The following is a 24,758-nucleotide window of genomic DNA, read 5'->3' on the forward strand; positions in this document are numbered from 1 at the left end:
GTTTCCTTGTAGCTCATAAACGCTAGTTAAACTGTGAGGTACGGTTAAAGTTTCCTGAAAACAACTCAAACTAAGTCAGACAAAGCGAATCCTGATTTGAACTCTCTTCAGGACTAAGGAACACAAAGTTCCGTATTAACAAAGCCCTAACAGACAGTCCCTCCATGCTGCATTGAGCTAGCGGCAGTAGCTAACCACCACATTTGACCCTGTGTGTGCGTGTTGTGTGCCATCATGAATTAGACATCCGGGCTGTGTGTATGGAAGATGGCGACACTTATCCTCCCTGGTGAATGGATCAAGAACTGGGAAAAATCAGGAAAACACGAGTTGTGAGTACATGTAAACTTCAACACAGTGCCATTCGATAAAGCTATGGACTGAAATGAGATAAGTAATAAAGGCACGACGCTAGCATTGCTGTTTGGGGCCAGTCTTTTAAGTGTTTGCTCAGGCTAACACCAGCGGCTACGTTAGCACGTAGAAAGCACTACAGTGGCCTGCTAGCGTTCTCGGATAAAGACCAGATAGTGTCATTTCTTTTAGTAGAAGGTGCGGTACTTTACTTATATTTTTATACAGTTGAGACACAACTTTGATGCAACTTTCAGTAGTCAACCCAATATGCATTCTAGCACTTTGGCTTCCTAACGCTCTCAGCAGACCATTTGTAAACACGGTGGCTATCCAAGCTTAGCAAGTTAGCACCCGTGTAGCTTTGCTCTTCGGTTGCATGGATGTGGCAACTAAATTTTGGGCGAGTAAATTTTGTGTGAGTGCTTAAATATATATATTTTTTATTACCAATCAAAACACTCATTAATAACAAGAAATACCCTTATTGAGGTTGTTTAACGCTTATTAGCTTAAACTCATCAGGTGGAGGGAAACGAAGGATACTTCCAGCTAGCTTTAACATTAGCCACAGTGTCCGCGATATAGAATATTCTGTGAATTGTTGTTTCGCCCCCCCCCTCCCCCTTAATTGATACTGTGATGCTGTGCATATTCTTCGATTGAGGTATTGGTGGTGGTGGGTTTGGGGCGAAACGTTCAAGTTTTGTTAGCCTTTCAGTTAATATTGAGTCTAGATAACTGGGGTTCCCATAAGTGTAAGCTAACTGACGTAACTCGGCAGTGGCTGTAAAATGGTAAAGAAAATCCTCATGCTCCCTTTGCTTTCTGTTCACATTTGAACAAAAACAATCAACTGTATCAGCAAGCAAACATGCTACATCTGTCGATTGACGCCACCAGAAGTCTGTCCTTACAACATCAGTAATGTTACCTATGGAATTGTAGTTGTGCCACTCCTGATAGGAAAGTGTTGCATGTATAAGAATTCAGTTCCTTTTTTTCATTGCAGCCATATTGTACATGCCAAGACACAATAGGCTTATCCTCTCTGTTAGATGATGCCAGTGGTTGTAAGCCTTGCAAATTTAAGTAAGGCCTAGCGAAAGATGTACCTAATCCATCACTATGAGTCAAGTTCATGTAGTACAGTTCTTTTATAAAATGGGAATGTGTTTCAGAAGCTAAGTCTATATGCACCCCATGATATTTCTCTACATATCTGGAAGAAACTGTCTCAACCCTACATTTACTGCAAAAAAAAAGATATTTGATTGTAGTCAACTGAGATGAAGCAGTGAAGCCAAGGTCAATTGAAGACTAGGGCTGAGCAATATGAGAAAAAATCCTATTCAGTTTCTTTTTTTCCATATCAGTTGATATCAATATTTATCACGATATAAATCAAATAACTATTTTGTCAAGCTTAAATGCTTGACCAAGCATAAGTGTGTTGTGAAGATGTCACAAGGTTATTTTTGACTTGGTTTATTAATTTTCTTTTGTCAGAGGTTGAATGTGACAGATGTAGAACATTATGCAGCTACTTGAGATAAATAACACAGGTGCATCTACTTTATTTATGTTATTAGTGAGCGTGTTAAAGGTGATCTAGTAAAACTGCCTTCGCAATTGATAACCGGTGCAAACCGCCCTCTTTAAATAAGGATTGAGTGCGCGCTACCTGCTGTCAACATGGAGAGTTAGGGAGAGCTAACAGGCCATAAACAAAAAAATGAATTTTGACGCCATTCAGCCATGGAGTTGGAGAAATCAGATGTATGGGTCATGGGCTATTGCACAGGTGGTGAGAGTTGTGTCAGATGTGATGCCCGCCCTCTGCCGTGACACTGGGGCCACGGTTTCCCACAAGAAGCAGCTGGTCAGTGCTGTGTCTGGGCTGACATTGATAGTAAATGCCCTGGCAAAAATCCGGAGAACATTCAGTGGCAGTGGTCCTTCAACTGAGCTCCCAGCAAGCGAAGAGAGAGGTTCATCTCCTGAGCTCTCCAGGAGATGATCGTTCAAGACCTGCACAGCTTGTGAAAACACAAAGCCCCAGTTAAAGGAAAATAAAGCTCAAAAATGGCGTTGTTGGACAGGTGAACGATATGTCTTCGCTATTTTTTATTTCTGACAGTCCAACTGTGTTGATGCGCGCACGGAAGATGCTCCCTCCCTTGTCTTTCATTGCACTTCTGCGCCACAATGACCGCAGCTGTTTGAGTGTAACGCTGTGCGGGTTTGCGCCTGCAAAACGGCCTTTAGAAGCCCAAAGTTATCAGTATTAGTAATAAAAAGATAATAGCAAAGATCAACAAGAAACAACAATAGCTACATAAAAGCAGACAGATCAAGCTGAGGCTTGTCTTCGGCTGCTTTTAAAAGAAATCCACAGCTCTGATTCCTAATGTAAGACAGTTCCAGAGTTTAAAAGCCACAACCCTCAAAGCAGAGCCTCCTTAGGGTGTGCGTCAGGTCTCATAGACCCTGATCAGAGAACCTTAAGGTCCTGCAGGAGTTATAAAGTATCAGCAACATAAGCTTAACCTTTGTTAACAGAAGACACTGGGGCAACACATAACTCAGTGTCACAATATCTACAGCTGGAAGGTTTATGGGTTAAAATGTTTCAGTTGCCAGACGAACTGACCACATTTTTTGTGTTTTTATTTTGTAGTGTACAACTCTGCAAAGAGCTCACAGAGAAAACCAATCATGGAAGTGAGGTTAGAGGTAAGTACCACATGACTTTTGTATTTCACATCTTTGTATTTACAAGTGTATTTCTGTGTTCCTCCTGTGAACACAAGCGGGGACTGCCAGCTGACACTCTTTTGCAAACCACATAACTTCGGGAAATCTCCCTGAGAATTTGCGCCACAGATAGGAATGCTGTAGTGACTGCACTAGCCTGGGTACATAACATTCAGGGTTCTTCTTCAGTTTAGATGGTGAGTATTTTAAAGCAGAGTATGATAAAGTCCTCCCAACCTTTAGAATGACTAAGATGGGTTTCAGTTCCTGTGGTGTAAATCAAACAGAAGGGTCTTTGACAGCTTGTAGGAAAAAAAAACTTCTTACGGTCCAAAAATAACCCCTTTTTGCAGTCTCTGTTGCCGGAAAGGCTTTCACTCGGCAGATAGCTTTTTTGGAACATGGGAATTTTCAGTAAAGCAGTGTCTTATCACACCAGCATTTCACCTTGACTACAGTTACGACTTCATGTCAGCAAGTGTGATCTCGGTTTTGAAAAGTTCCAGCCTTGACCTCAGGACCACTTAAAATCTGTAATTTGTGAAAAAGAGATCACCCCATTTTCTTTGATTAGTTTTGCAAAGCTGATGTAAACTTTTCCAAACACATTCAAGACTTCAATTGTTGCGAACAAGGCCTCAGCTTGGCATACTCTTAAAATGGGTAAATCCTCAATCTAAACTTGATTTTTTCCATTTTTAATTGCACTCATATTTGATATGACTGAGCTTTTTTCTGTTTGTTCACTGGGATTATTCAAAGATAAACTGTCTTGTCTCCAGACATACAGGCCGCCTTATACGAGCTGTGCTGGCAGGTTGTACATGGGAACCTGAAGTTGGATCTAGTTGCTAGCGTCCTTGGAGATATGATGGTAAAACATTCATTCATTCATTTATTTTCAACAGTTTTTCTGTATAGACAAGAATTTGTGTGCACAGAAACTAAACCACCTGTTTGGCATATTTTTCTTTTGTGTCTGTAAAATTGTGCCCTTGTGTCTTGATGGTCAACACTTCAAACATTGACAGAGCATGTAACAGTGCAGGCATACTGAGTACTGTAAGATAAGAAAACTAGATGATAAATTTATCAGGTCTAAAGACTGCAGCCAAATGGTCACACATGCAACCTTTTTTTTCAGCGTGTGCGAGTAAAATTTTCATCTGGTTGCATTCATGTGATTGTATAGGTTTCGATGCTTCTTCTATCACTTTTAACATCAAAACATTGCAGTTAAAACTCACTGTCTTTTTCACTGGCTTACTCAGGGGCCGTTTACACAACAACGGTTTTCGGGTAAAACGCAAAAGTTTCGTTGTGTAACAGTCAGCGTCATCACTCAAAGATTCACACAGCTCCAAACTCTCCTTTTTGAAGAGGATGCTTCATTAGAGCATGTTGTAGGTTATGTTAGATAAGAGATATCAGGGCTGAACCACAGGATTAATGAACGTTTTAGCCAATGCAAGAGTACAGCTCATGACATATCATGGTAACTTTTTAAAAATGAATAAACAAATAAAAACAGCTGATTCTCAGATAAACTCCTCTGTGTCTCCATAGCTGCAGATAGAGATCTCCTGCAGCATATTTAGATCAAACCAATTCCAGGAGAGGGTTTCAGTTTTCGATATAAGGCACACGCGGAGGACTTGGTTTTACTTTAAAAAAATAAAGAAGAAGCCAGAAAAGAACCAGAGATTACAGGACCATACTTAAAGTTGGGGGATAATCAGGAGAAAATTCAAGTCTGGAGAACAGTGAGAGAAAGGGTTAAAAGTAGGAGACTCCCTCCCAAATCAGGGGTTATTAGGTCTGTTTAAAATAATGAGTTTATGTATAAGACCGATTGACAAAGACAAATCCTCAAGAAATTTTCACTATAATTCTATTTTATTTTTCTTAGTTTTGTAAACTCAAATTAAAGTTATAGTTACTTAAATTTTTCTTTTAAAAACCTTGTTTTCATTTTTATTTATGCTTATCGCAGACAACCTTCATATTCACAGTAAAATATTTAAAATATCAAGACTTGAGTCACTGTCGACTATCTTACCCAAACCCAAAAGCTCACTTTTTTTTGTTTCTTTCAGGAACTCAGAGACGACATGCCATCGATTTTAGCAGATGTGTTCAGCATACTAGGTACATTTTAAGTGTCTAAAATATTGTGACTTTATAGCCTTGAAAATTCACAGCTTTATTCAGTTGACATGGTTAAACATATAATTTGAATAAATGTGTTTGTTTTTGAAAGATTTAGAAACTGGAGCACTGGAAGAAAAAAACAAACGTGACCATTACACACAGCTGGTGGGGGCATGTTTGGTAAGAATAATATCTCATTATGAATATCACTGTGTTTATACAGTTCATTAAATAAGTACCCATAAAAACTGGTGTTATGCCATTCAAATATAGTTAGAAATTAATTATCCAATTTTTGTACTTAATTTACTTAATGTGACAAATATTCATGAAAAATTAATTAGAAGATCATTTTACTGTTTTTTTTTTAAACCACCCTCTTTTGGTGTCTCAGAGACATTATTTATAGCCAGGTTTGTGTTAAACTGAGGCTGAATTATTTATATAAATGTTGTTTTTTTCTAGTTTTTTGTTCCAGAAGCCATTCTGAAGGAGAGGCTTGACCCAGAAACCCTTGAATCTCTTGGACTCATCAAGCAGGCCCATCAGTTCAATCAGAAGATTGTAAAAATCAAGACTAAACTTTTGTAAGTACATTACTCAGTTTGATGTCCACAATAACATACTTACATACATGTGTTCAGAAACAGTAATACTTTTTTGTTCCTTTTTTTCAGTTATAAGCAACAGAAGTTTAATTTGCTACGGGAAGAGAACGAGGGCTATGCCAAGCTCATCACAGAGCTCGGCCAAGACCTTTCAGGCAACATCACCAGCCATGTCGTCCTGGAGAGCATCAAGTCTCTCATAGGTACATGAAGTGTCTTTCACAGTGACTGAACTCATATAGAGCTCCTGCTGCTTTTAGCTAGGGTCTTTTAAATCCTACATCAGATTTTTGTTGATTTAAGAGACAAGCTCTGCAGAGCAGTTTGTGTTCATTCATTCATTCATTTTACCGAACCACTTGTTCTGTTCAGGGTCGGGGGTGGCTGGAGCCTATCCCAACTGTCATTGGGCGAGAGGCAGGGTACACCCTAGACTGGTCACCAGCCAATCACAGGGAGCAGTTTGTGTTAAAATCAGTAAATAGCAAACTGATATTGTGATGCTAGTCAGCAAGAAACATAAATAAGAAAATAGCTCTGATATTGAACACCCACTTGGACCAGGGTTGTAACCTGTATATTGACAGGACCGACATAGACAGGCCTTTGTCTCATGCTCAAACGGATATGAATTAAATGCAGGCGCTTCAAACATTTTCAGAAACGGTGGATTGCAGCTTGTTCTTTGAAATGCTTTATAAGTTGCCCCCACCAAGGAGGTTATGTTTTTGGGAGCGTTTGTTTGTTTGTCTGTGAACAATATAACTCAAAAAGTAGCAAATGGATCTTCATGAAATTTTCCGGACATGTTCAAAATGTGATAAGGAAGAAGTAATTACATTTTGGAGGTGATCCGGATCACCATCTGGATCCAGGATTTTTTTTCAGGATTCTTTATCATTGTGAGATAGGGCTGTTTTCACCATATGTGTATATAACTCCATGATAAATGGTCGGATTGCTTTGCAAAACAATACAAGACAAGGAAAGGGAGTAAAACATTGAAGTATGACTAGAGTGTTGCGTGACAATCACAATATGCTTGGCGGAAGTCCACGCTCTTTGAGCGCTTTTCTATTTTAACAATTGATTATTGGCTGGCTTTGATTAACAGACGAGCCAAGCATTTGGGCAACAGCCAGCACTCGAGGAAACCCCTGCATTTATCTGTTTCATCTTTTCATCTGTTGCTCACTCGTTGAAGTCCTTAGCACCAACTCTTACTTGACATCTAAATGATTTCAACACTAACCATATTTTCCTGTTTACGTCCTGTCTTTAGGCATAGTCCTTGATTGTATGATCTTTCTGGCACCTTATCCTTCTGTTGTTTTCTGTGTGCAGGATGTTTTAATTTGGACCCTAATCGTGTTTTGGACATAATCTTGGAGGTGTATGAGAGTCGATCTGACCAAGATGAGTTCTTCTTGGCTCTCATCAAGTCATACATGTGTGAGCCCCTCACCCTTTGCCACATCCTGGGCTTTAAGTTCAAGTTTTACCAGGTGAGAGCATCAAGAATAGGTTTTGACTAAAGGAGCTTTTTTTAGTCAGTCTTTAATTCAAAAAGATTTGTAGGTGTTGAATATATTTGTATTTTTAGCAGCTTTTATCCATCCACCAATCTCTAGCTCAAAGCATCAATTCGTTTTTTCCTCAAGTTTAATTTCAGTCATTTTTTCATTGTTCAGGAGCCCAATGAGGAAACTCCAAAGTCACTTTACCACATTGCTGCTGCCCTGCTTCACCACAACCTGATAGAGCTGGAGGATCTCTACGTACATGTAAGGGCATCAAAAGATTAAGTGTGGCACCTTATTATTTTAGATTAAAGAGCTTAAATGTGATGATTTAAGTCTCATGAGCCAAAGCTTGACACTGCAGTCTTGTAATGCTTTTAATAAGATATTAGACAAACTGTCTTCACTCTGTTATTATATTCATTTTGCTTTATCTAAAAATATAGTTACATTTTATCTATATCACATTTACTTTCTGTAAAATAATTGGTCTTTGCATTATGACGATCCCTTCTCTTTGTTGCTGTTATTCCAGCTCATGCCACCAGATGCCGCCATCATAGAGGAACACAAAAAAGATATCTCAGAGGCCAAACAGATTGCCCGCAAGTTGGTCATGGTTGTCTTACCATCAGAGAAAAATGATGATAAAGACAAAGAAAAGGAAAAGGAGGAGGAGAAGAATGAGAAGGTATCAAAGCATTTGTAAAGATAGTCTTCCTGGGGTCCAGGCTAGGATGTTTGTATAAATGCTGGGATGTTAATCATTGTTCAACCCACAACTCAGTAGTTGCTCTTCTCTGTGCCCACAGCCACCTGATAACCAGAAGCTTGGTCTGCTGGAGGCACTGCTTAGAATCGGAGACTGGCACCACGCCCAGAGTATTATGGACCAGATGCCTTCTTTCTATGCAGCTTCTCACAAGGCCATTGCACTGGCTCTCTGCCAGCTTGTGCACCTGACTGTGGAGCCTCTTTACAGAAGGTGCTGATTTTTTAAATGTCTTACTTGTTGCTCACTGTGTGAAGCTAGACCAGGACAAGCATGAGCACCTCGCATTCCACAGTTTAAACCAAATAATTTATCTCTACTGCCTGTTAAAATTTCAATCAAGCAGTTTCATTCACAAAGATAAAATTAGTTTTATACACCGGCCTGTTCTTCACAGAGCTGGCCTACCAAAAGGGGCACGAGGATGTGTGATGCATCCACTTAGGAACAAGCGGGCGCCCCGGCCTGCAGAGAGCTTTGAGGACCTCCGCAGGGACACTTTCAGCATGCTGGGATACCTGGGCCCTCACCTCTCTCATGATCCAATCCTCTTTGCAAAGATTGTGCGACTTGGAAAGGGCTTCATGAAAGAGGTAGAAAGCTGTCACTGCTCTCTTGCAACATCCACACGACAATCTGTGTCTTCTTTTAACTCCTGTTTGTTTTATTTTGTTCTTTGCAGTACCAAAGTGACAGCAGAGCTGACAAAATGGTTGGTGTAGAGATCAATATTTCAAACAGCAAAGCACTGTTTTGTGCATTGTCATGAGAGATCTGTGAGTTTACCTCTGTTCTTCAAGGCCGATGTTGATTGTGCTTTTATTACAGGACACACTGTTAAGCTGTTTCCTGAGCATTGCAGACCAGGTGCTACTCCCCTCTCTCTCTCTGATGGAGTGTAATGCATGCATGTCAGAGGAGCTGTGGGGTCTCTTCAAACTCTTCCCTTACCAGCACAGGTACGACACACAAACACACATTTGTATTCACACTCACACTGGCAGTGCTTAAATGAGGTGTTGAATAGTAAACCCTCGGGCAGTGCTCCAGGATGATTTTTACTAGCTGGCTGGAAAAGTGTAGCAGACATGAATGCAAAAATTCAGTTCACCAGACCATACCAGATTGTTTTGTTACAAATCCTACCATCTTTCTGCTCCCCTGTTTTATTTTTAGTCTCTTTGTTTGAATATTTGGCACACTGATGAGCACTGACAGTCCAGACTCCCAAAGGTTTTGTTTTCTGTGGTTGTCTGTGTCAGTTTGTCACAGCTAATAATGCATCATGTTAAGTGACTGAGCACAGTAGTGCTTTGTAGAATATCTCACTGTCTTGTTAACCTAACATTCGAGAGAGGAATTCATTCGAGCTGAAAATGGACAAATAAAGCTGTTTATTTGGCGCCTCTTTCTGCTGTTTTTTTTATAGTATTTCTTGACATTGCACTCTGACTCACAGCAGATTATTTTCATCTTTAGAATAAGTCAACATTCAAAGTGAGAGTTTTTTAAGTTTTTTTTTTTTTTGTAAGAATTCTCTTTATATTTAGATGGCAATCAGTTAATTTAATGATTTGGACAAAAAGGAAAAAAAAATCTTGCATCTGTGGTTTGATAACTAGGGATGGGTACCTTTCACATTTGAAGCGACACAGTACCGATGCCCGGTACCTGGCAATCGGTACCGGTACTCAACGGTACCAAGTTTCGGTACTTTTTTGTGTTTATGTGGTAAAAATTATCAACTTGTTTAATGATGAAATATTAAAAAAATTCAATTTAACAAATTTATTCTTCATATATATAACCTTGCAATGCTGTGTTCATGTCCAGCATGGAAAATCACCTACTCTTTCACTCCACAGTCACAAGGATGCATTTAGGTACCTAAACATGGTACCTTTTGGTTTTACATGAATGGATCCCGGTACTTTTGACAGAATTCGGTCGGTACCTATAAAAGTACCTAATTTGGCACCCATCCCTAATGATAATCCTGCCTTAAGTCATTCTAGTTATGTGCACAGAGGGTTACTATATTGTTATTCTAAGGACTGTTATGAACTAAAATGAGCAAGCTTTAAAAGCGGGCTTGCTTGCCCAAAACTGAAATTGATTCATTAAAGCTTACACTACAGTTAGTGTGGATTTCAAGAGTTGTACAACCAGAAAAACACGAATCAATTATTTTCTTCCTAAACATATCAAGGTATCAGTGGAAAGGATTATTTTTTCAAACTACAACAAGAACACGTTCTTTAGAGCAAACAAGGTGTCACTGTTATTTGTGAGATGCTCGTTTGATATATTTGTTGAACAAGTGTCACCATGTCACAGTAATCACCATACAGAGTGTTTACCACGTGTCCCTTCATTAACCAATGCTGCCAGTGTGTCTGAATGCCTTGTAACTACTGCTGCTGATTATTCATGCTTCCTCTTTCTGTTCTCTCTCAGGTATCGGTTATTTGGACAGTGGAAGAATGAGACCTACTCCAGCCATCCACTGTTGGTCAAAGTCAAAGCTCAAACTGTGGAACGGGCCAAATACATCATGAAGTAAGTCACCTTGCAGAACCCGGTCCACCCTTACTGTGTATTGGTCTTGTGTTCCTTTAGTTTACTTTGTCTGTTCAATCCAGACAGTGGCTCAGTGTTTGTGTCCTTGTAAGCTGTGTGTTTTACTGAATGTATCTGAGACTGTAGCCATTCTTTCCCTTATCCACTACAACCTTCTCGTGTTCTGCAGACCTTCGCTTTACTCAGAAAAGATAAAGGTAAAGAATGCAGGGCCCTCCACATCAATTCAAGCCAAGGTTCTGCAGTTTGACAGTTTTATACGAGATATATTTCTTCCTCCTTCGCACAGTCTTTCAGTCTTTGTTTGAGAAACAAATAGCTCTGTTTTCCCAGCATCTCACATTACCTTATCAAGGCATTTCAGACTGTGGAGTACTTTACACACTGAAACAACTTTGGCATGAATCCAGTTTTGAACTCTGAGTTACTGTAAGGGCATCCATTTTTGGTGTCAGCGAGTTAGGTTGCTCATAGATCTTGCTCACACTGATGCGGATGGGTACCAAATTAGGTACATTTATAGGTATTGACCGAATTCTATCTGTAGCACCGAGTACCAACTCATGTAACATCAAACGGTACCATCTTTTGGTACCTAAATGGATCCTGTACCTGTGAGGGAGTGAAAGAGTAGGCGATTTTCCATGCTGGACATGAACACAGCGTTGCAAGTTTATATACTGAGAAATAAATAAGAATTAACTGAAAACTTTGAGATTTTATTATTAAACAAATTATCGTTTATTTGCACACTAACACACACAAAAGCACGAAAAATTGGTACTGTTGAGTACTGATACCAATTGCCAGACACCGGGCATCAGTATCTTATTGTTTCAAATGTGAAAGGTACCCATCCCCACACACTGATGTGTACTTCTGATCCAATGCTAATGATGGTTTCATTTGCAGTTGTAAAAAAAAAGCTCCTGGGATGTGTTAATGTTATGTTTTATCATGCCAACCCAAGCTTAGCTTCATTAATTGCATTTTTGACAAAATGAGCATTAAAGTGTGACTCTCTGTATTGTGCCGATCAAGTAATTATTCTGACACTGTTCTGCTGAAGAAGGAAATCCATGAAGTTACTTTTCTCTTAAGTTGACAACCATGAAAGCATTTCGCAGTCGCTATGAAGCTTACAGAAGTGACAGTTTTTGCTTACAGCTCTCTTTTCATCCCCATGTCTTGTTTAATCTGCTGTTTTCTGTCCTATGCTTTTTCTGCAACTCTAGGCGGTTGACCAAAGAGAATGTGAAACAATCTGGAAGGCAGATTGGCAAGCTGAGCCATAGCAATCCCACCATCCTCTTTGATTATGTAAGTCTGTTTAGATGAAGTTGCTTTGTTTTGCTTTAGAGTCATTTTGAGATAGGGCTGTTTTCACCATATGTGTATATAACTCCACGATAAATGGTCAGATTGCTTTTCAAAACAATACAAAGGGAGTATAACGTTGAAGTAGGACTCAAGTGTTGCGTGACAATAACGATATGCTTGGCAGAGGTCTGTGCTCTCTAAGTGCTTTTCTAGTTTATATTCTGAGCAGTTTGTGACATTTTTCTCCTCCACTTTCCTTTGGTTCATCAGATGCTGTCTCAGATCCAGTGGTACGACAACCTCATCGTTCCAGTGGTGGACTCTTTGAAATACCTCACATCCCTGAACTACGATGTCTTGGCTTGTATCCTGCTTTGTTTGGCTGCAATTCAGTCAAGTTACCACAGATGTGTGTTTACGTTTGTCTGCATGTGTTCATGTGCTGTGGAATAAGTGTAGGGTTGCCTTTATCCTGTCTCTCTGCTGTTTCACTTAACTCTGTCTTCAGATTGCATCATTGAGGCTCTGGCCAACCCCGAGAAAGAGAAGATGAAACATGACGACACCACCATCTCCTCATGGCTTCAGAGTATGTCACACCAAAGCTAACAGGCCGGTTACTGGCTGGTCAAATAGTTCATTTGCATTCAAAAGGAGAGAAACTGTTTGATGTTTTAATGAGTATCTAACATACACCTGTTCCTCTGCTCCATGAAGGTCTGGCAAGTCTGTGCGGGGCTGTGTTCAGAAAGTACCCGATTGAGCTGGCCGGCCTTCTCCAGTATGTCACAAATCAGCTGAAGGCGGGGAAGAGGTAACTCGATGCAAAAGCACAAGATGTTCTTTTTCCACCACATGTCCAGCCTTTTCCTGCTCCTCATGCTTTTTTTTTTTTAAGTGTAAGGAAATGTGCTTTGCCTTATTATGCCCCTTCCAATCCCTCCTTTCCCTCCTGCAGTTTTGACCTGTTGATCCTAAAGGAGGTGGTGCAGAAAATGGCTGGCATTGAGATCACTGATGAGATGACCTCAGAGCAGTTAGAGGCCATGACGGGAGGGGAGCAACTCAAAGCAGAGGTATACTGAATCATTTTCAGCTTTTATTCCCCAACAAAGACTCTTGACACAAAGATTTACTTGGACCAGAAATGCACCTGAGCTCAGGTCATTTTCATTACTGGTGTGATTCTCTCAACAGGGCGGCTATTTTGGCCAGATCAGGAACACGAAGAAGTCTTCACAGCGTCTGAAGGATGCACTACTTGACCATGAACTGGCCTTGCCTTTGTGTTTACTCATGGCCCAGCAACGAAATGGAGTAGTTTTCCTCGAAGGTGGAGAGAATCACCTCAAACTCGTGGGGCACCTCTATGATCAGGTATGCAGCATTACTCCAGGATCCAGATATATTTCGCAGTAAAGAACATGATGTCAAATCTTCAGGGACAGAGATTTTTTTAAGGTGTTCTTTTATTTTTAATCCTGCAGTGTCATGACACACTGGTACAGTTTGGAGGCTTTCTGGCTTCTAACCTGAGCACAGAGGATTACATCAAGCGGGTTCCCTCCATCGACATCCTATGTAACCAGTTCCACACTCCACATGACGCTGCCTTCTTCCTGTCTAGGCCAATGTACGCCCACCAGATTTTGGTGAGTGGACTACTTTGTCTGTGTGTGTGTGTGTGTGTGTGTGTGTTATACCACATCTCTGTTCTACTTCTCTGATCTCAAGATCTATACTTGCCTTCGTAAATAAGTCAATGATCGGGCATACTTCCTTGCCAAGTGATTCACTTAGAGAATTTTCATTTTGTTTGTGTTGTGCTTTCACACCATTTTACCATTTCCCTCCTCTTCATTTAAATATGAGCATATGTGGGTAGAATTGGCTCAGTCTTGAGATTAAAAGGGCTGTGAGGAGTTTGAAAGTGATTTTGAAAAAGACTCCCTTCTAGATATATGCCAATCATAATCTTCTCTTTAAAGTGAGATGCGCCAATATAGTTTATTTCAAAATGCTACTTTGCAGCTGCCCGATCAGGTCCAGCAACACTGCATTGATTTACGACACGCCCAAGTCTCTGTGACGACACCAAGCCGACTGACGAAGTTTAGAAGAGAGATCTGCGTTTTTCTCCGCTGAAAACGATTTACATGATTAATTTTGTAGTGATGGTGGACACAGGAGTCTAACTGTCAGACAGAATAAGGACAAAAGAGCAGAAGAAAGCTAAACAGGAGAGTGATACAACATGAGCTAAAGGCTAAAAGGGCTAAGCTCTTTGAGATTGTGCTCATTTCAACCCACATGCAGCAGTCATACTGCAGTGGTCTGTTCAAACTTCCAGGGCCAGAAGGTGGCGAGGCAGTCCAATTAAACAGATCGTCCTCATAGGATAAATATATAAATCTGACTTAAATCTGCCTTTACTCAGAGCATCATGAAAGAAGTCGGAAGATTTAAATTAATATGTATAAAAGTAAGAAAATGTGTACTTTTTAACTACTTATTTACAAACTGTCTAAAATGAAACCCTCACTTGTATTTCCTATTTTACAGTCGAAGTACGATGAGCTGAAAAAAGCAGAGAAAGGCAACAGGCAGCAGCAGAAGGTGCACAAATATGTGGCAGCCTGTGAGCAAGTGATGACTCCAGTGCATGAGGCTGTGGTGTCTCTGCATCCAGCCAGAGTCTGGGACGACATCCGCCCCCAGTTCTATGCCACGTTCTGGTCTCTCACCATGTATGACCTGGCTGTTCCACACTCTGCCTACGACCGGGAAGTGAACAAGCTCAAGGTCCAGATCAAAGCCATCGAGGAGAACCCGGAAATAGTAAGTGGTTGGTCTGGGGTTGTTGCTAACTGGCTCACTATCAGACATGACATATAACCGGTTTTACTTCGAGTAAATTAAGTAACAAGGAATGCAGCAAAACTTTTGGGCGACACACACGAAGATACAGAAGATGACTGTGACTTTATGAGAGCTGTCATTGTAAATTAATGGTGTAGATACATTTTTTTCTTTGTTTTTTTCATGTAGCCCATGAATAAGAAAAAGAAAGAGAAAGAACGCTGCACTGCCCTCATGGAGAAGCTGCAGGAGGAGGAGAAGAAGCAGCTGGAGCATGTCCAGCGGGTTCTCCATCGCCTCAAACTGGAGAAAGACAACTGGTTGTTGGCCAGTAAGTATTCTTTAGATGCAAGATATCTGTTAAATTTTAATGGTCCAGACAAGCATATGGGTTAAAACTGATCTTCGACTATGTCTCTGTAATTCCAAAGTTTTAACTCTCACCAACAGAATCCACAAAGAACGAGACCATAACAAAGTTCCTGCAGCTCTGTCTGTTCCCTCGCTGCATCTTCTCCTCCATCGATGCTGTTTACTGTGCCCGCTTTGTTGAGCTGGTTCACCAGCAGAAGACACCCAACTTCTGCACCCTCCTGTGTTATGACAGGGTGAGACACTCAGAAACATGCCTTTTTTTAGTCCAACACACTTCACAATTATTAAATTACATTTACTGCAAAGCCACAAAGTGCACTATGAGGTAAAGGTATGAAAAATATTAATTTTTAAAGTAGGGTAAAACAAAATCATCTCTAATTCAGCAGAACAGTGTAGAAATATCCATAAAATCACTTGGGTAAAATTCAAATGAGACAGACCGACCAAGTGCATTTTTAGGTGGGAATTTGAAAAAATGTTTTAGGATGAGACAGACAAAGTATTGCAAAAGCAGTGACGAGGAGTTGGTTTACTTTTTTTCCAAGTGCCCTGATTTTCTGAATTACACTTTTTTATGCCACCCTCAGGTATTTTCAGCCATCATTTACACAGTGGCCAGCTGTACAGAGAATGAGTCTCACCGCTACGGACGCTTCCTCTGCTGCATGCTCGAGACAGTGACCAGATGGCACAGTGACCGTGCAACCTATGAGAAGGTGACCAATCGTATCTGTCCGTCATTCCTGTCAGACTGATGTGTTTAATTTATTTTCTAATGTAATGCTGGCTGAGAATGAATCAGTGTTTTCTTACTGTGTGATTATAGGAGTGTGTAAATTACCCTGGCTTCCTGACCATCTTCAGAGCCTCCGGCTTTGATGGAGGGAACAAAGCAGACCAGCTGGATTATGAGAACTTCAGGCATGTGGTGCACAAGTGGCACTACATGCTGACCAAAGTGAGCTGCATTTCCTTCCTTTTTTGAAACTCAGTTTCAGCAATGCCAGTGCTATTTTGGAGATTTTACCTTATTTATTATAACATTCTGTGTCCCTGCCTTATCTAGGCTTCAGTTCACTGCCTGGAGACAGGAGATTACACCCACATCAGGAATATTCTCATCGTGCTTACCAAGATCCTGCCCTGCTATCCCAAGGTCCTGAACCTTGGCCAAGCCCTGGAGTGCCGTGTCCACAAGATCTGCCTTGAAGAGAAGGACAAGAGGCCTGACCTCTATGCCTTAGCAATGGGGTAACATGGCATTGTGTGCTGTTCAGCTCCATGTGGAGCATACAGTCAGTTCATTACATATGTTTTAGTACAAATCAAAGAAAGAAGAAGATGGGGGGAACTTTAGGTTCTTCGTGTTGATTTCTGTTCACCTAGGAGTGCCAAGTGGTGACAGCCATCCAGATCCAGATGGCACCCAAGCTGCAAAGATAATTTAGTAGCTAGTCCTTTTCTGGTTTAAGTCTGTACTTGATTGGAAACATTTCATCACTTTAAAGGGCTAACACTGCATTTTTGTCATAGCAGATTTTGCAGGGCTATTACAAGTTAAAACAAATAACCTTAAGTTCCCAGATGTGTCCAAGGTCACATTTCTAAAAATGTGTGATACCCAATAGGTCTGTATGTGGTTGTGTCTGTGCGTTTTGCAAACCATTTATGCATCTTGCAGTTATTCCGGTCGATTGAAAAGCCAGAAGGTGCACATGGTCCCTGAGAACGAGTTTCACCACAAGGAGCAGCCAGCGCGCAGTGCTACCCCCGCCAGCCAGCAGAACGGCCCCGGCAGCACAGGGAAGCCAGCCAGCAGCACAAGCAAGACAGAGGAGGGGACGTCAGAAGATGGAGGTAAGTGACGAGAACCACGGAGAGGCTGTATTAAACAAAATGCCACAGGAACCAGGTAAGATCTAAGAGTTTCCATGTATTTGTCCACAGATCGGGGCAAGGATAAATCTCAGGGGAACACAAAGCCAGTGAACAAAACCAACAGTGCAGCGGCCAAAGTGATCACCAGCAACGGGAATGGTGCTCTCAACAGGTAAGAATCTGAAAAGTTTCTGTGTACAAACTAATATCAACCACAAATGAAAAAGATTTCTGAACCTTCTGTCACTGCAAATATCTAGATACACTCTTGTTAAGCAACTTAATAGCGCAGAAGAAGCATTGTACCCATAACATTTGATGAAAAATTCCTCTGTAAAGATTTTTTAAAAGAAGAAATTCTTCCTCTTGCAGCACCAAAGCTGTTAAAGACCGGGACGACAAAGAGAAGAGCGGGAAGGATAAGAAAGAAAAAAAGGAAAAGACACCAGGCAGCACTCCTGAGACAAAAGCGGAGAACCGTCGAGAGAAGCAGAGAGATGAGAGAGCAGGAAAGGAGGAGCGAGCAGCACGTGAGGGTAAGGAGAAGACCCCCAAGGCAGACAGGGAGAAACTGAAGACCGAGGAGAAGAGCAGCAAAGACGACAAGGCCAAAGCTGGAAATGGGGAGCCCATGGAGCCATCCAGGGAGCGAGATGCCATCAAGGAGTCCAAGAACAAGGAGAAGGGAGACAGGAGCGCTGTGGCCGGGTCCCTCAAGTCACCAGTACCCAGATCAGAGTCAGCCGAATCGGAGAGGGGTAAGGAGCTGTTGTATGGGTGTCCTTGGCACTTCCTTGGATTTTCTTACCCCATTGCTTCATGTCTCTCCTGAGTTTATCCATAAAAGTGAGTTTTTACTAAGGTGTCATGTGCAGCTCCGCTTATCCCGTGTCTCTCTTTTTGTATGACTAGATCACAAACGACGAAAGCTCGACAGCCACTCTTCTCCATCCCACTCCTCGTCTGTTAAGGTTAGTATGGCTTGAGGAAGGCTGTGCCCGTTTCTTCTCTATCTGCCGGATCGTTCCCCTGCCGTTGCACATTCCAGCAGCCCCGAAGATCACCAAGGAGAGTTGTCGTACATGCAGGCATCTGGAAATCCCAACCAGATCCATGGGAGTTGGAAAGCATTCCATGGACTTGAGCATAAAATTTTGCAGAATTGAGAGAAAACCCCTCAAGGACTTAGCCAAGAGAATATGTGTAAATAAAGTATTTTCATATTGAAATATTTATCTATTTTCATAATAATGAAAGCAGTCAGTGTGCCTTCAGAAGAAAGAATTTTTAAGCAATTCTATATTCCTTGCGGATTTTTTTGCTTTTTGAGAATATCTGCCTAAAGTTTAATGGCCTGCCAAATCAAGAGTTTCATCTTTTCGTGTGAAGATTTTTTTTTTTTGACCATCGGGAGCAGTGTTTCACTATTTGAAATGATATACAAGATTATTTTCATCACTTTTTTGCAAGCTGCGAAGATTGCCTGGTTAAAGCGATGTAAAGTTTTTTTTTTATTTTTATTTTGACACCACCACCTCTGGATCCAGCATGGAGTCTGATGATGTCCCCTCAACCACAATGCTGCAGGAGCAGCCCTCCGCTGTGGCTGAGCCGTCACCTTCAACCCGTTTCTGTTTTTCAAAACGGCCTGCATGCAGCCTTCAAGTCACATGATACGAGTTCGGTCCCGGCCCTACAGCACCACCACCTTCCTACCAGCCATCAGCAATCGACAGTTGTACTACCTCCTGGCAAGCACTCAATGGGAGACCAGAGCCACCAGCAGCTGGGATCAACGGAGAAAATGAATGACGCAGTTTTGAATCAGCCAAAAATGCAGAGGAAAAAAGCCTGCCCCTTCACAGAGAGAGGGAGAGAAAGAGTGGGCGAAGCCTGAATCATCTGGAGTGTTGCCTAAACCACTGGAAGCTTGTGATAGGTCTTTATTTTACCTTCCACCAGAGAAATAGGCTCCATGTGTCTTATCCATTCCTGAACTGTAAGTGACAGCCACAGTTATTTATGTAGGGATGCAGTCAAGTACACAAGATTTAAGTGATTTGTCTTTTACATACAGGCACACACTCACACACACATATTCACACAAACAGTATTTACAGCACTTGCACTTTAGATGTATTTGATAGCAGCTGCGCTGTAAGACTTTTCTATTATGCTGCCTAAACTTGCAGACATGCCTGTAGTATTACAGATAATCACTTATTTGATATTTTTTCTCAGGGTTTTTCTATTTAAAGTATTGACATTCCACATGTTGAGCTTATGAACTCTCCTTATGTAATAACCTTGTCAAAGCCTTAGTCCTTAAAGGTCAGAGGTCAAGGGAGAAGTTTGCTGTTGGTCCGGCCAGCCCCAATCCCCACAACCTTCCCCATTCCTTCTTCAAACTCTCTACTGCTGTCTGACAACCTCCTCCCAATACCCCCACCCCCTCCCAGCTCATCTGTCATCTCCATTCATCCCTACAGGACAATAGCAACGAACCCAAGGAGTCCACATCCAAGGTTTGAACTGATTCCTCCTCTTTTTCCTCATGTCTGACTTCTATCTTTGTTTATTTGCCAAACTTGCACAGCTGCCAACTGGACAAATGTCTCCACCCCTTGTGTAAACCCTCATACCATATAAATTCATTAAAGCTACATCAGCCACAAAGCATGACATGATAGTGTTTTTATTAGGCTACGATTCACACATGCATGGTTCCACATCCAGCTGACATTAGGCGCAAGTCATTTATTTCCACTGGACAAAAATATGTCCAGTATTCAGCATCAGGTGAACCTAGCTTAAATTTAGGAGAAAATGCAATTAACTGTAAAGTGCTTGACAGTTTTCATCCATTAGGGTTAAACTCTTTCTGTGCTTTGATGCTGAGCAGGTAGCGTACGTAAAGACAGGAGATAGCAAAAACGATGAGTTAGGAGAGGCTGAAAGGCTGAGTGATTATCTCCAAGGCTTTATGTACGACCTCTGTCACATTATTTTCTGGATACTAAATAAAGTGGGAGTCAAGTTCATCTGCTAAGATGTTGAAAGTCTTTTAAAAGAGTCACACATCTCATCAACTGATTCATTTAACTTTAAAAAATATACCTAATATCTAATGAGAGAAACACTCAAATGGACAAAAATAGTTGTGAAAGGCGGAATAAACATCACAACAATTTAAAGAAATGATGTTTAACAGTCAATGGTCAAAATCATTGTGAATGTGCACGGGAAGCTCTTTTGTAGTCACATCTGTGATTGTTGCCTTGTGTCTTTTTGATATGTTTGTATCATCACTGCTGTCAGTACCTTCCACTGTTCAGTGTTAGCTCTGTCTGTTGTGTCACTGTTAATATTACATTAGAAAATGAAGTCACAGCATGTTTGATACTTTGGGAACTGCTGAAATCAAATTCAGTTGTTAGGCACAGAAAGCATGCCTGCTTAGGTCTGTGCTTGTTAGATTCAAAGTCCACATCAGTTGATTAAAATCCATTTCTTTGAATGTTCACATGAATATTTGATACTTGTGCTTTGCCTCTTATGCGGGCTTACAGATAATCATCCTCTTGCTATCGTTAGTGGCTCCAATGCAACTGAGACATGAGCTTTGGTTTTGCTTTTATTCCACTTGTTTTATCATCTAGTTAAAAACTGAGTCCCGTTTTTGCTCACCAGAATGTTTCTCTATAAATGTTATATTTGTTTAGACACTACAGAGCCTGGAGTTGGTGTCGATGCAAATGCTAATAGCTTTTGTCTTTGAAAAACAATTTGTTTGGCTGAGCAAGGTTTGGTGCTAAAGAACGAGACCTCTTTCAGAAAAGTAAAGGTTTTGACCAGAATTGGTCAGCTAAATTAATACTAGAATAAAAAAAGGTTGAATCTAAGCAGCAGTGTCTCTATTACATAAACATGAAATACAACAAAAAATGTGTTGGTAAAGAAGCTGTGAGTTTAACGTGATGATTTTTTTCACATTAAGTATCTGTAACAGGACATTTATGTATAAATGGAAGTATCATAATCACATTTGTTTCACTGATATTTCATCTGTACGTTGTTTTCACTCTTTCATGGATTTGGTCAGCTCAGAAAAATTATTTGGGACGATACAGAACCACTACAAGATGTAGAGCGTTAGCTAAAAGTTGTGTAACTCTTTAATCCAACAAGGATCAACTGTAACAATGACTTATTGTTAAGCTTCTCTGAGCTTTTTGTGTCCCTCACATTTAATCAGTTCTTGAAATACACCCATAATTTCCAGTTTGACTTACTGTACCTCTTTTTTTCTGAGCTGGGAAGACACTCCTGAGGTCTTTTAAAAAGTTCTGCTTGTCTTGTTGTGCTCACATAAAATCATCTTTACAGCACCACATCAACTACAACTCAGTAGCCCGGTCCAAGAGCAGAGAGAGGGAGCTGGAGAAGAAAGACTCAGACAACACACAAGGCCGATCCAAAGAGAAGAAAGAAGAGAAGGATCGAAAAGACAGGAAGCGAGTTAGTACTTACCAAGACTGCTGATATATTTTTACTCTTTAGTGTTCAGTTCATCACCCAGTGTTTCGATCAGATAAATAACAGAACGGTTAACCTGTTCACACAAGGATGGTACGGTAAATGCTCAACTAATATCTGTAGGGCAGACATTTAGATTGGCTAACACCTTTATTAACTCACTTTTTTCTTTTAGGAACATGCTGTCAATGACCGTGAGGCAAGCCAAGAATCCAAACGTAAAAAGGATGAGAATGGAACCAGTATGTTCTTTTTTCACTTTTCCATCTTTTTTCAGACCAAATACCCAGGAAATAAAGTGTAACAAAGAGCAGTTAAAAAAAACCCAAAAACCTTAAACTTTATCTTTTTTCCTCAGATTCCTCAAAAAACAGCAAGAGCACAAGTCCCTCCTGTGACTCCCCACTTTCAGCCGAGAAAGAGAAGAGCAAAAGATCGAAATCATCCAGCAAAGAGAAGGCAGATTCTGTAAAACCTGAACGGACATCCTCCGGAGGAAAAAAGGTGAAATCATCTCATCACCTGATCCCAGAGTCAAACTGATATGATTTTTAGTGTCGTCAAACTGTGAGAGGAACTGCACGATTTTGATTTTTTTTGTAACAAAAGAATATGATGTTAATTAGTCCCAAATATTTGTTAATGTTTATCACCATGGATCTGCTAAGTCTCATCTCTGTCTCTGTTTCACTGTTTCAGGAGTCTCGACATGATAAGGAGAAATCTGAAAAGAAAGAGAAGAGGGACAGCAGTGGTGGAAAGGAAGAGAAAAAACAATATCCTTTAAAATAAAACCTAAAACTTTATTCTGGGCAGTGGATACTGTGTGGGGCAAATATGCAGAGGTTTAAAGATACAGAGTCCTGAAATAATAGTTTTTTTTTTTAATGCCATGCTAGATCAGTCAGGTTTGTAGGTAAAAAATGAATTAGTTCATCGAAATTGTTCCACATTTATGCATTGGTGTTACAGTTAATTTGTTTCCTCTGATCTATGCTGAGACAAAAACTTTGCGTGTCACTAAATATTCTGATTGCAGTTACTGCTCACACTTACAGCAGTTGTCATATTGTCTGAAGAATGGTGTAACGGTCTCGTATCCCTTGCTTGTAATATAATTATAACAGTAACTCGCAGCTAATTCATGCATCTAACTGTAGGCCAATAACTGCTTGTCCATCTGATGGAATGAGCAGAGTTGAGCTTGTGCTCTCTGTGATGTGGTTCTGGCTGATGCAGAGTGCTCAGTATACGTTTTCTTTTTACAGTAATGGATAAAAACTTGGTGTTGAGTCCAATTTCAGTGTCCCACAGCTTTTTGCTCCCACATTTTGATACTGAAAATAAAACACGCTTGGCTGGAGTGTGATAAAACATATTTTATGAGATATCAATTCAAATTCTGTCTGTGATCAATGTTTAATTTCCCTTAACAGTGATACTCATAAATCTTCTGAGAAGCACAGATAATGTGCACTGACCAGTGAAGGTAAGACACATTCAGCTCACTGACTGTACAAAGAGATGGATAGACAATGAGCTCCACCTCCTCCTGGGGTCCATGTTGGGCTGGTGATTCCATTTGAGGCTAGAGTTTATGCTGTAGGGATTTGTCCGGTGGCGCAGCAGGAGAGGCGCCAGACTCGAGCTGAGCAGAATTAACCAACGGATGAATCAGGGGAGATCTCTACGACCTGTCCTCGGTGTGCAAAGATTCAGGTTATGGAAAGTTGAATGAATCTTCTGTTTGTAACATTTCCTCTGGTGATTCCTCCTCTACCCCGCCAACCAACAGCACTGCAGGAGCCGAATTAGTGAACAGAGCTGACAGTCATGACAGTGCACCACCTTTTTAGGGGCCTAGCTTCAAATAAGAATACAGTGATCAAGCAGAGGCCACATGACAGAGATGCGCTTTATGACCTTTATAGCAGCCAGAGTAGAGGGAGCCCCAAATTTTTGTCCTCACTTTTTGGGAGCTGTGCTGTCCATCTTTTTAAGCAGTCAGTGGTAAAACCAGTTGTAAATCCACTCTGTGTGTGGTCAGTGATTGATATGTTTTCTCTGATCCTCTGCAGAACTGGCGAAGCTGTTTTTATCAGCGAGACACCTGCAGCTCCACCTGTACTCTGTCTTTAACTCTCATTTTGCCTGTGTTGTTTTGCTGTAAACTCCCCTCTCCAGTGTTGTTAGCTGTAGTTTTTTGGACGTACAAATCACCTCATTATCTTTCCATTTCAGTATACAGCAGGAAGGTGAAATCTGTTTATCTTTGTTTTTCTTTTTTTTCTTTTATTACCCACTACGGGCACAGTGTGCTGCTTCGATCACATGGTTATAGTTGTTCTAAGTAGAAAGTGGTTACTGTATGAAATGATCTCTTGGTGACACCTGGTCATGGATTCTGCTTCATGAACATACATATGTTTTTGTACATTGTTAGGCTTTTGCTTTTGGCTTGTTTTATTGTAATTAACATGCTTTCCATACTCACTTACCTCATATCCTTTTTGAGATACTTAGATACTTTTATTTATTTATCTCCACCTTTTAACCCCAGTTCGACAGTAGACGTGAGTGAGAAAACTGAAACAAAGGACCAGTTTGTATATTATGTACAATAATAAAGAGAGTAACATGAAATTCCCATCATGTTATTTCCTTTCTTTTTTTTCCAATGTTCTTTACAGTCCTTTTGTGATTTTGTGTTAATCAGGTTTTTACATAATTTATAAAAATGCCAGTTCAACCTTGACTCAAATGTAGAATTGTAAAGAAATCAGACAAAAGAATCTGAAGCTCTGTACTCCAAATACATCCGTTTCGAAATGACTTGGAGATTTTATCTGCTGTACTCAATGAGTGTAAGCTTTTTTTTAAAAAAACAAAACAAAAACAATAAATAATAGTTTTCCTAGTGTGTCGCTTTGATGTTGTCTCCTATGTTTCTTCTTTCTTCTCCTCATACAAATGTTTAATCAGGGAGAACTTTGCTGCACTAACCTGCAAAAGTTGGACGTAGAAACAGTTTTCACTGTCACTTCT

General features: G+C 40.6%; 1 protein-coding gene across 1 annotated transcript; it reads left to right on the forward strand.

Annotated features, from left to right (window-relative positions):
- The first annotated feature begins 161 nt into the window (after positions 1–161).
- thoc2 (THO complex 2) lies at positions 162–24,611 on the forward strand. Its single transcript, XM_074671623.1, has 39 exons — positions 162–332; positions 3,035–3,090; positions 3,894–3,985; positions 5,208–5,259; positions 5,372–5,442; positions 5,728–5,849; positions 5,940–6,073; positions 7,215–7,375; positions 7,562–7,654; positions 7,926–8,081; positions 8,203–8,375; positions 8,560–8,755; positions 8,845–8,874; positions 8,991–9,121; positions 10,620–10,721; positions 11,978–12,062; positions 12,333–12,426; positions 12,571–12,651; positions 12,780–12,876; positions 13,021–13,138; positions 13,260–13,439; positions 13,550–13,714; positions 14,625–14,900; positions 15,111–15,252; positions 15,372–15,529; positions 15,887–16,015; positions 16,126–16,257; positions 16,366–16,550; positions 16,981–17,156; positions 17,247–17,349; positions 17,550–17,935; positions 18,090–18,148; positions 19,667–19,702; positions 21,564–21,695; positions 21,889–21,955; positions 22,072–22,217; positions 22,413–22,489; positions 23,156–23,202; positions 23,792–24,611. The coding sequence occupies exons 1-38, from the start codon at positions 268–270 to the stop codon at positions 23,181–23,183; spliced, it is 4,686 nt and encodes a 1,561-aa protein (XP_074527724.1). The 5' UTR covers positions 162–267; the 3' UTR covers positions 23,184–23,202; positions 23,792–24,611.
- Positions 24,612–24,758: the final 147 nt, after the last annotated feature.

The sequence above is a fragment of the Halichoeres trimaculatus genome, unplaced genomic scaffold (genome assembly GCF_033239565.1).
Source record: "Halichoeres trimaculatus isolate MK-OKI-2021-1 unplaced genomic scaffold, fHalTri1.1 fHalTri1_scaffold_6, whole genome shotgun sequence".
NCBI classification, from domain to species: domain Eukaryota; kingdom Metazoa; phylum Chordata; class Actinopteri; order Labriformes; family Labridae; genus Halichoeres; species Halichoeres trimaculatus.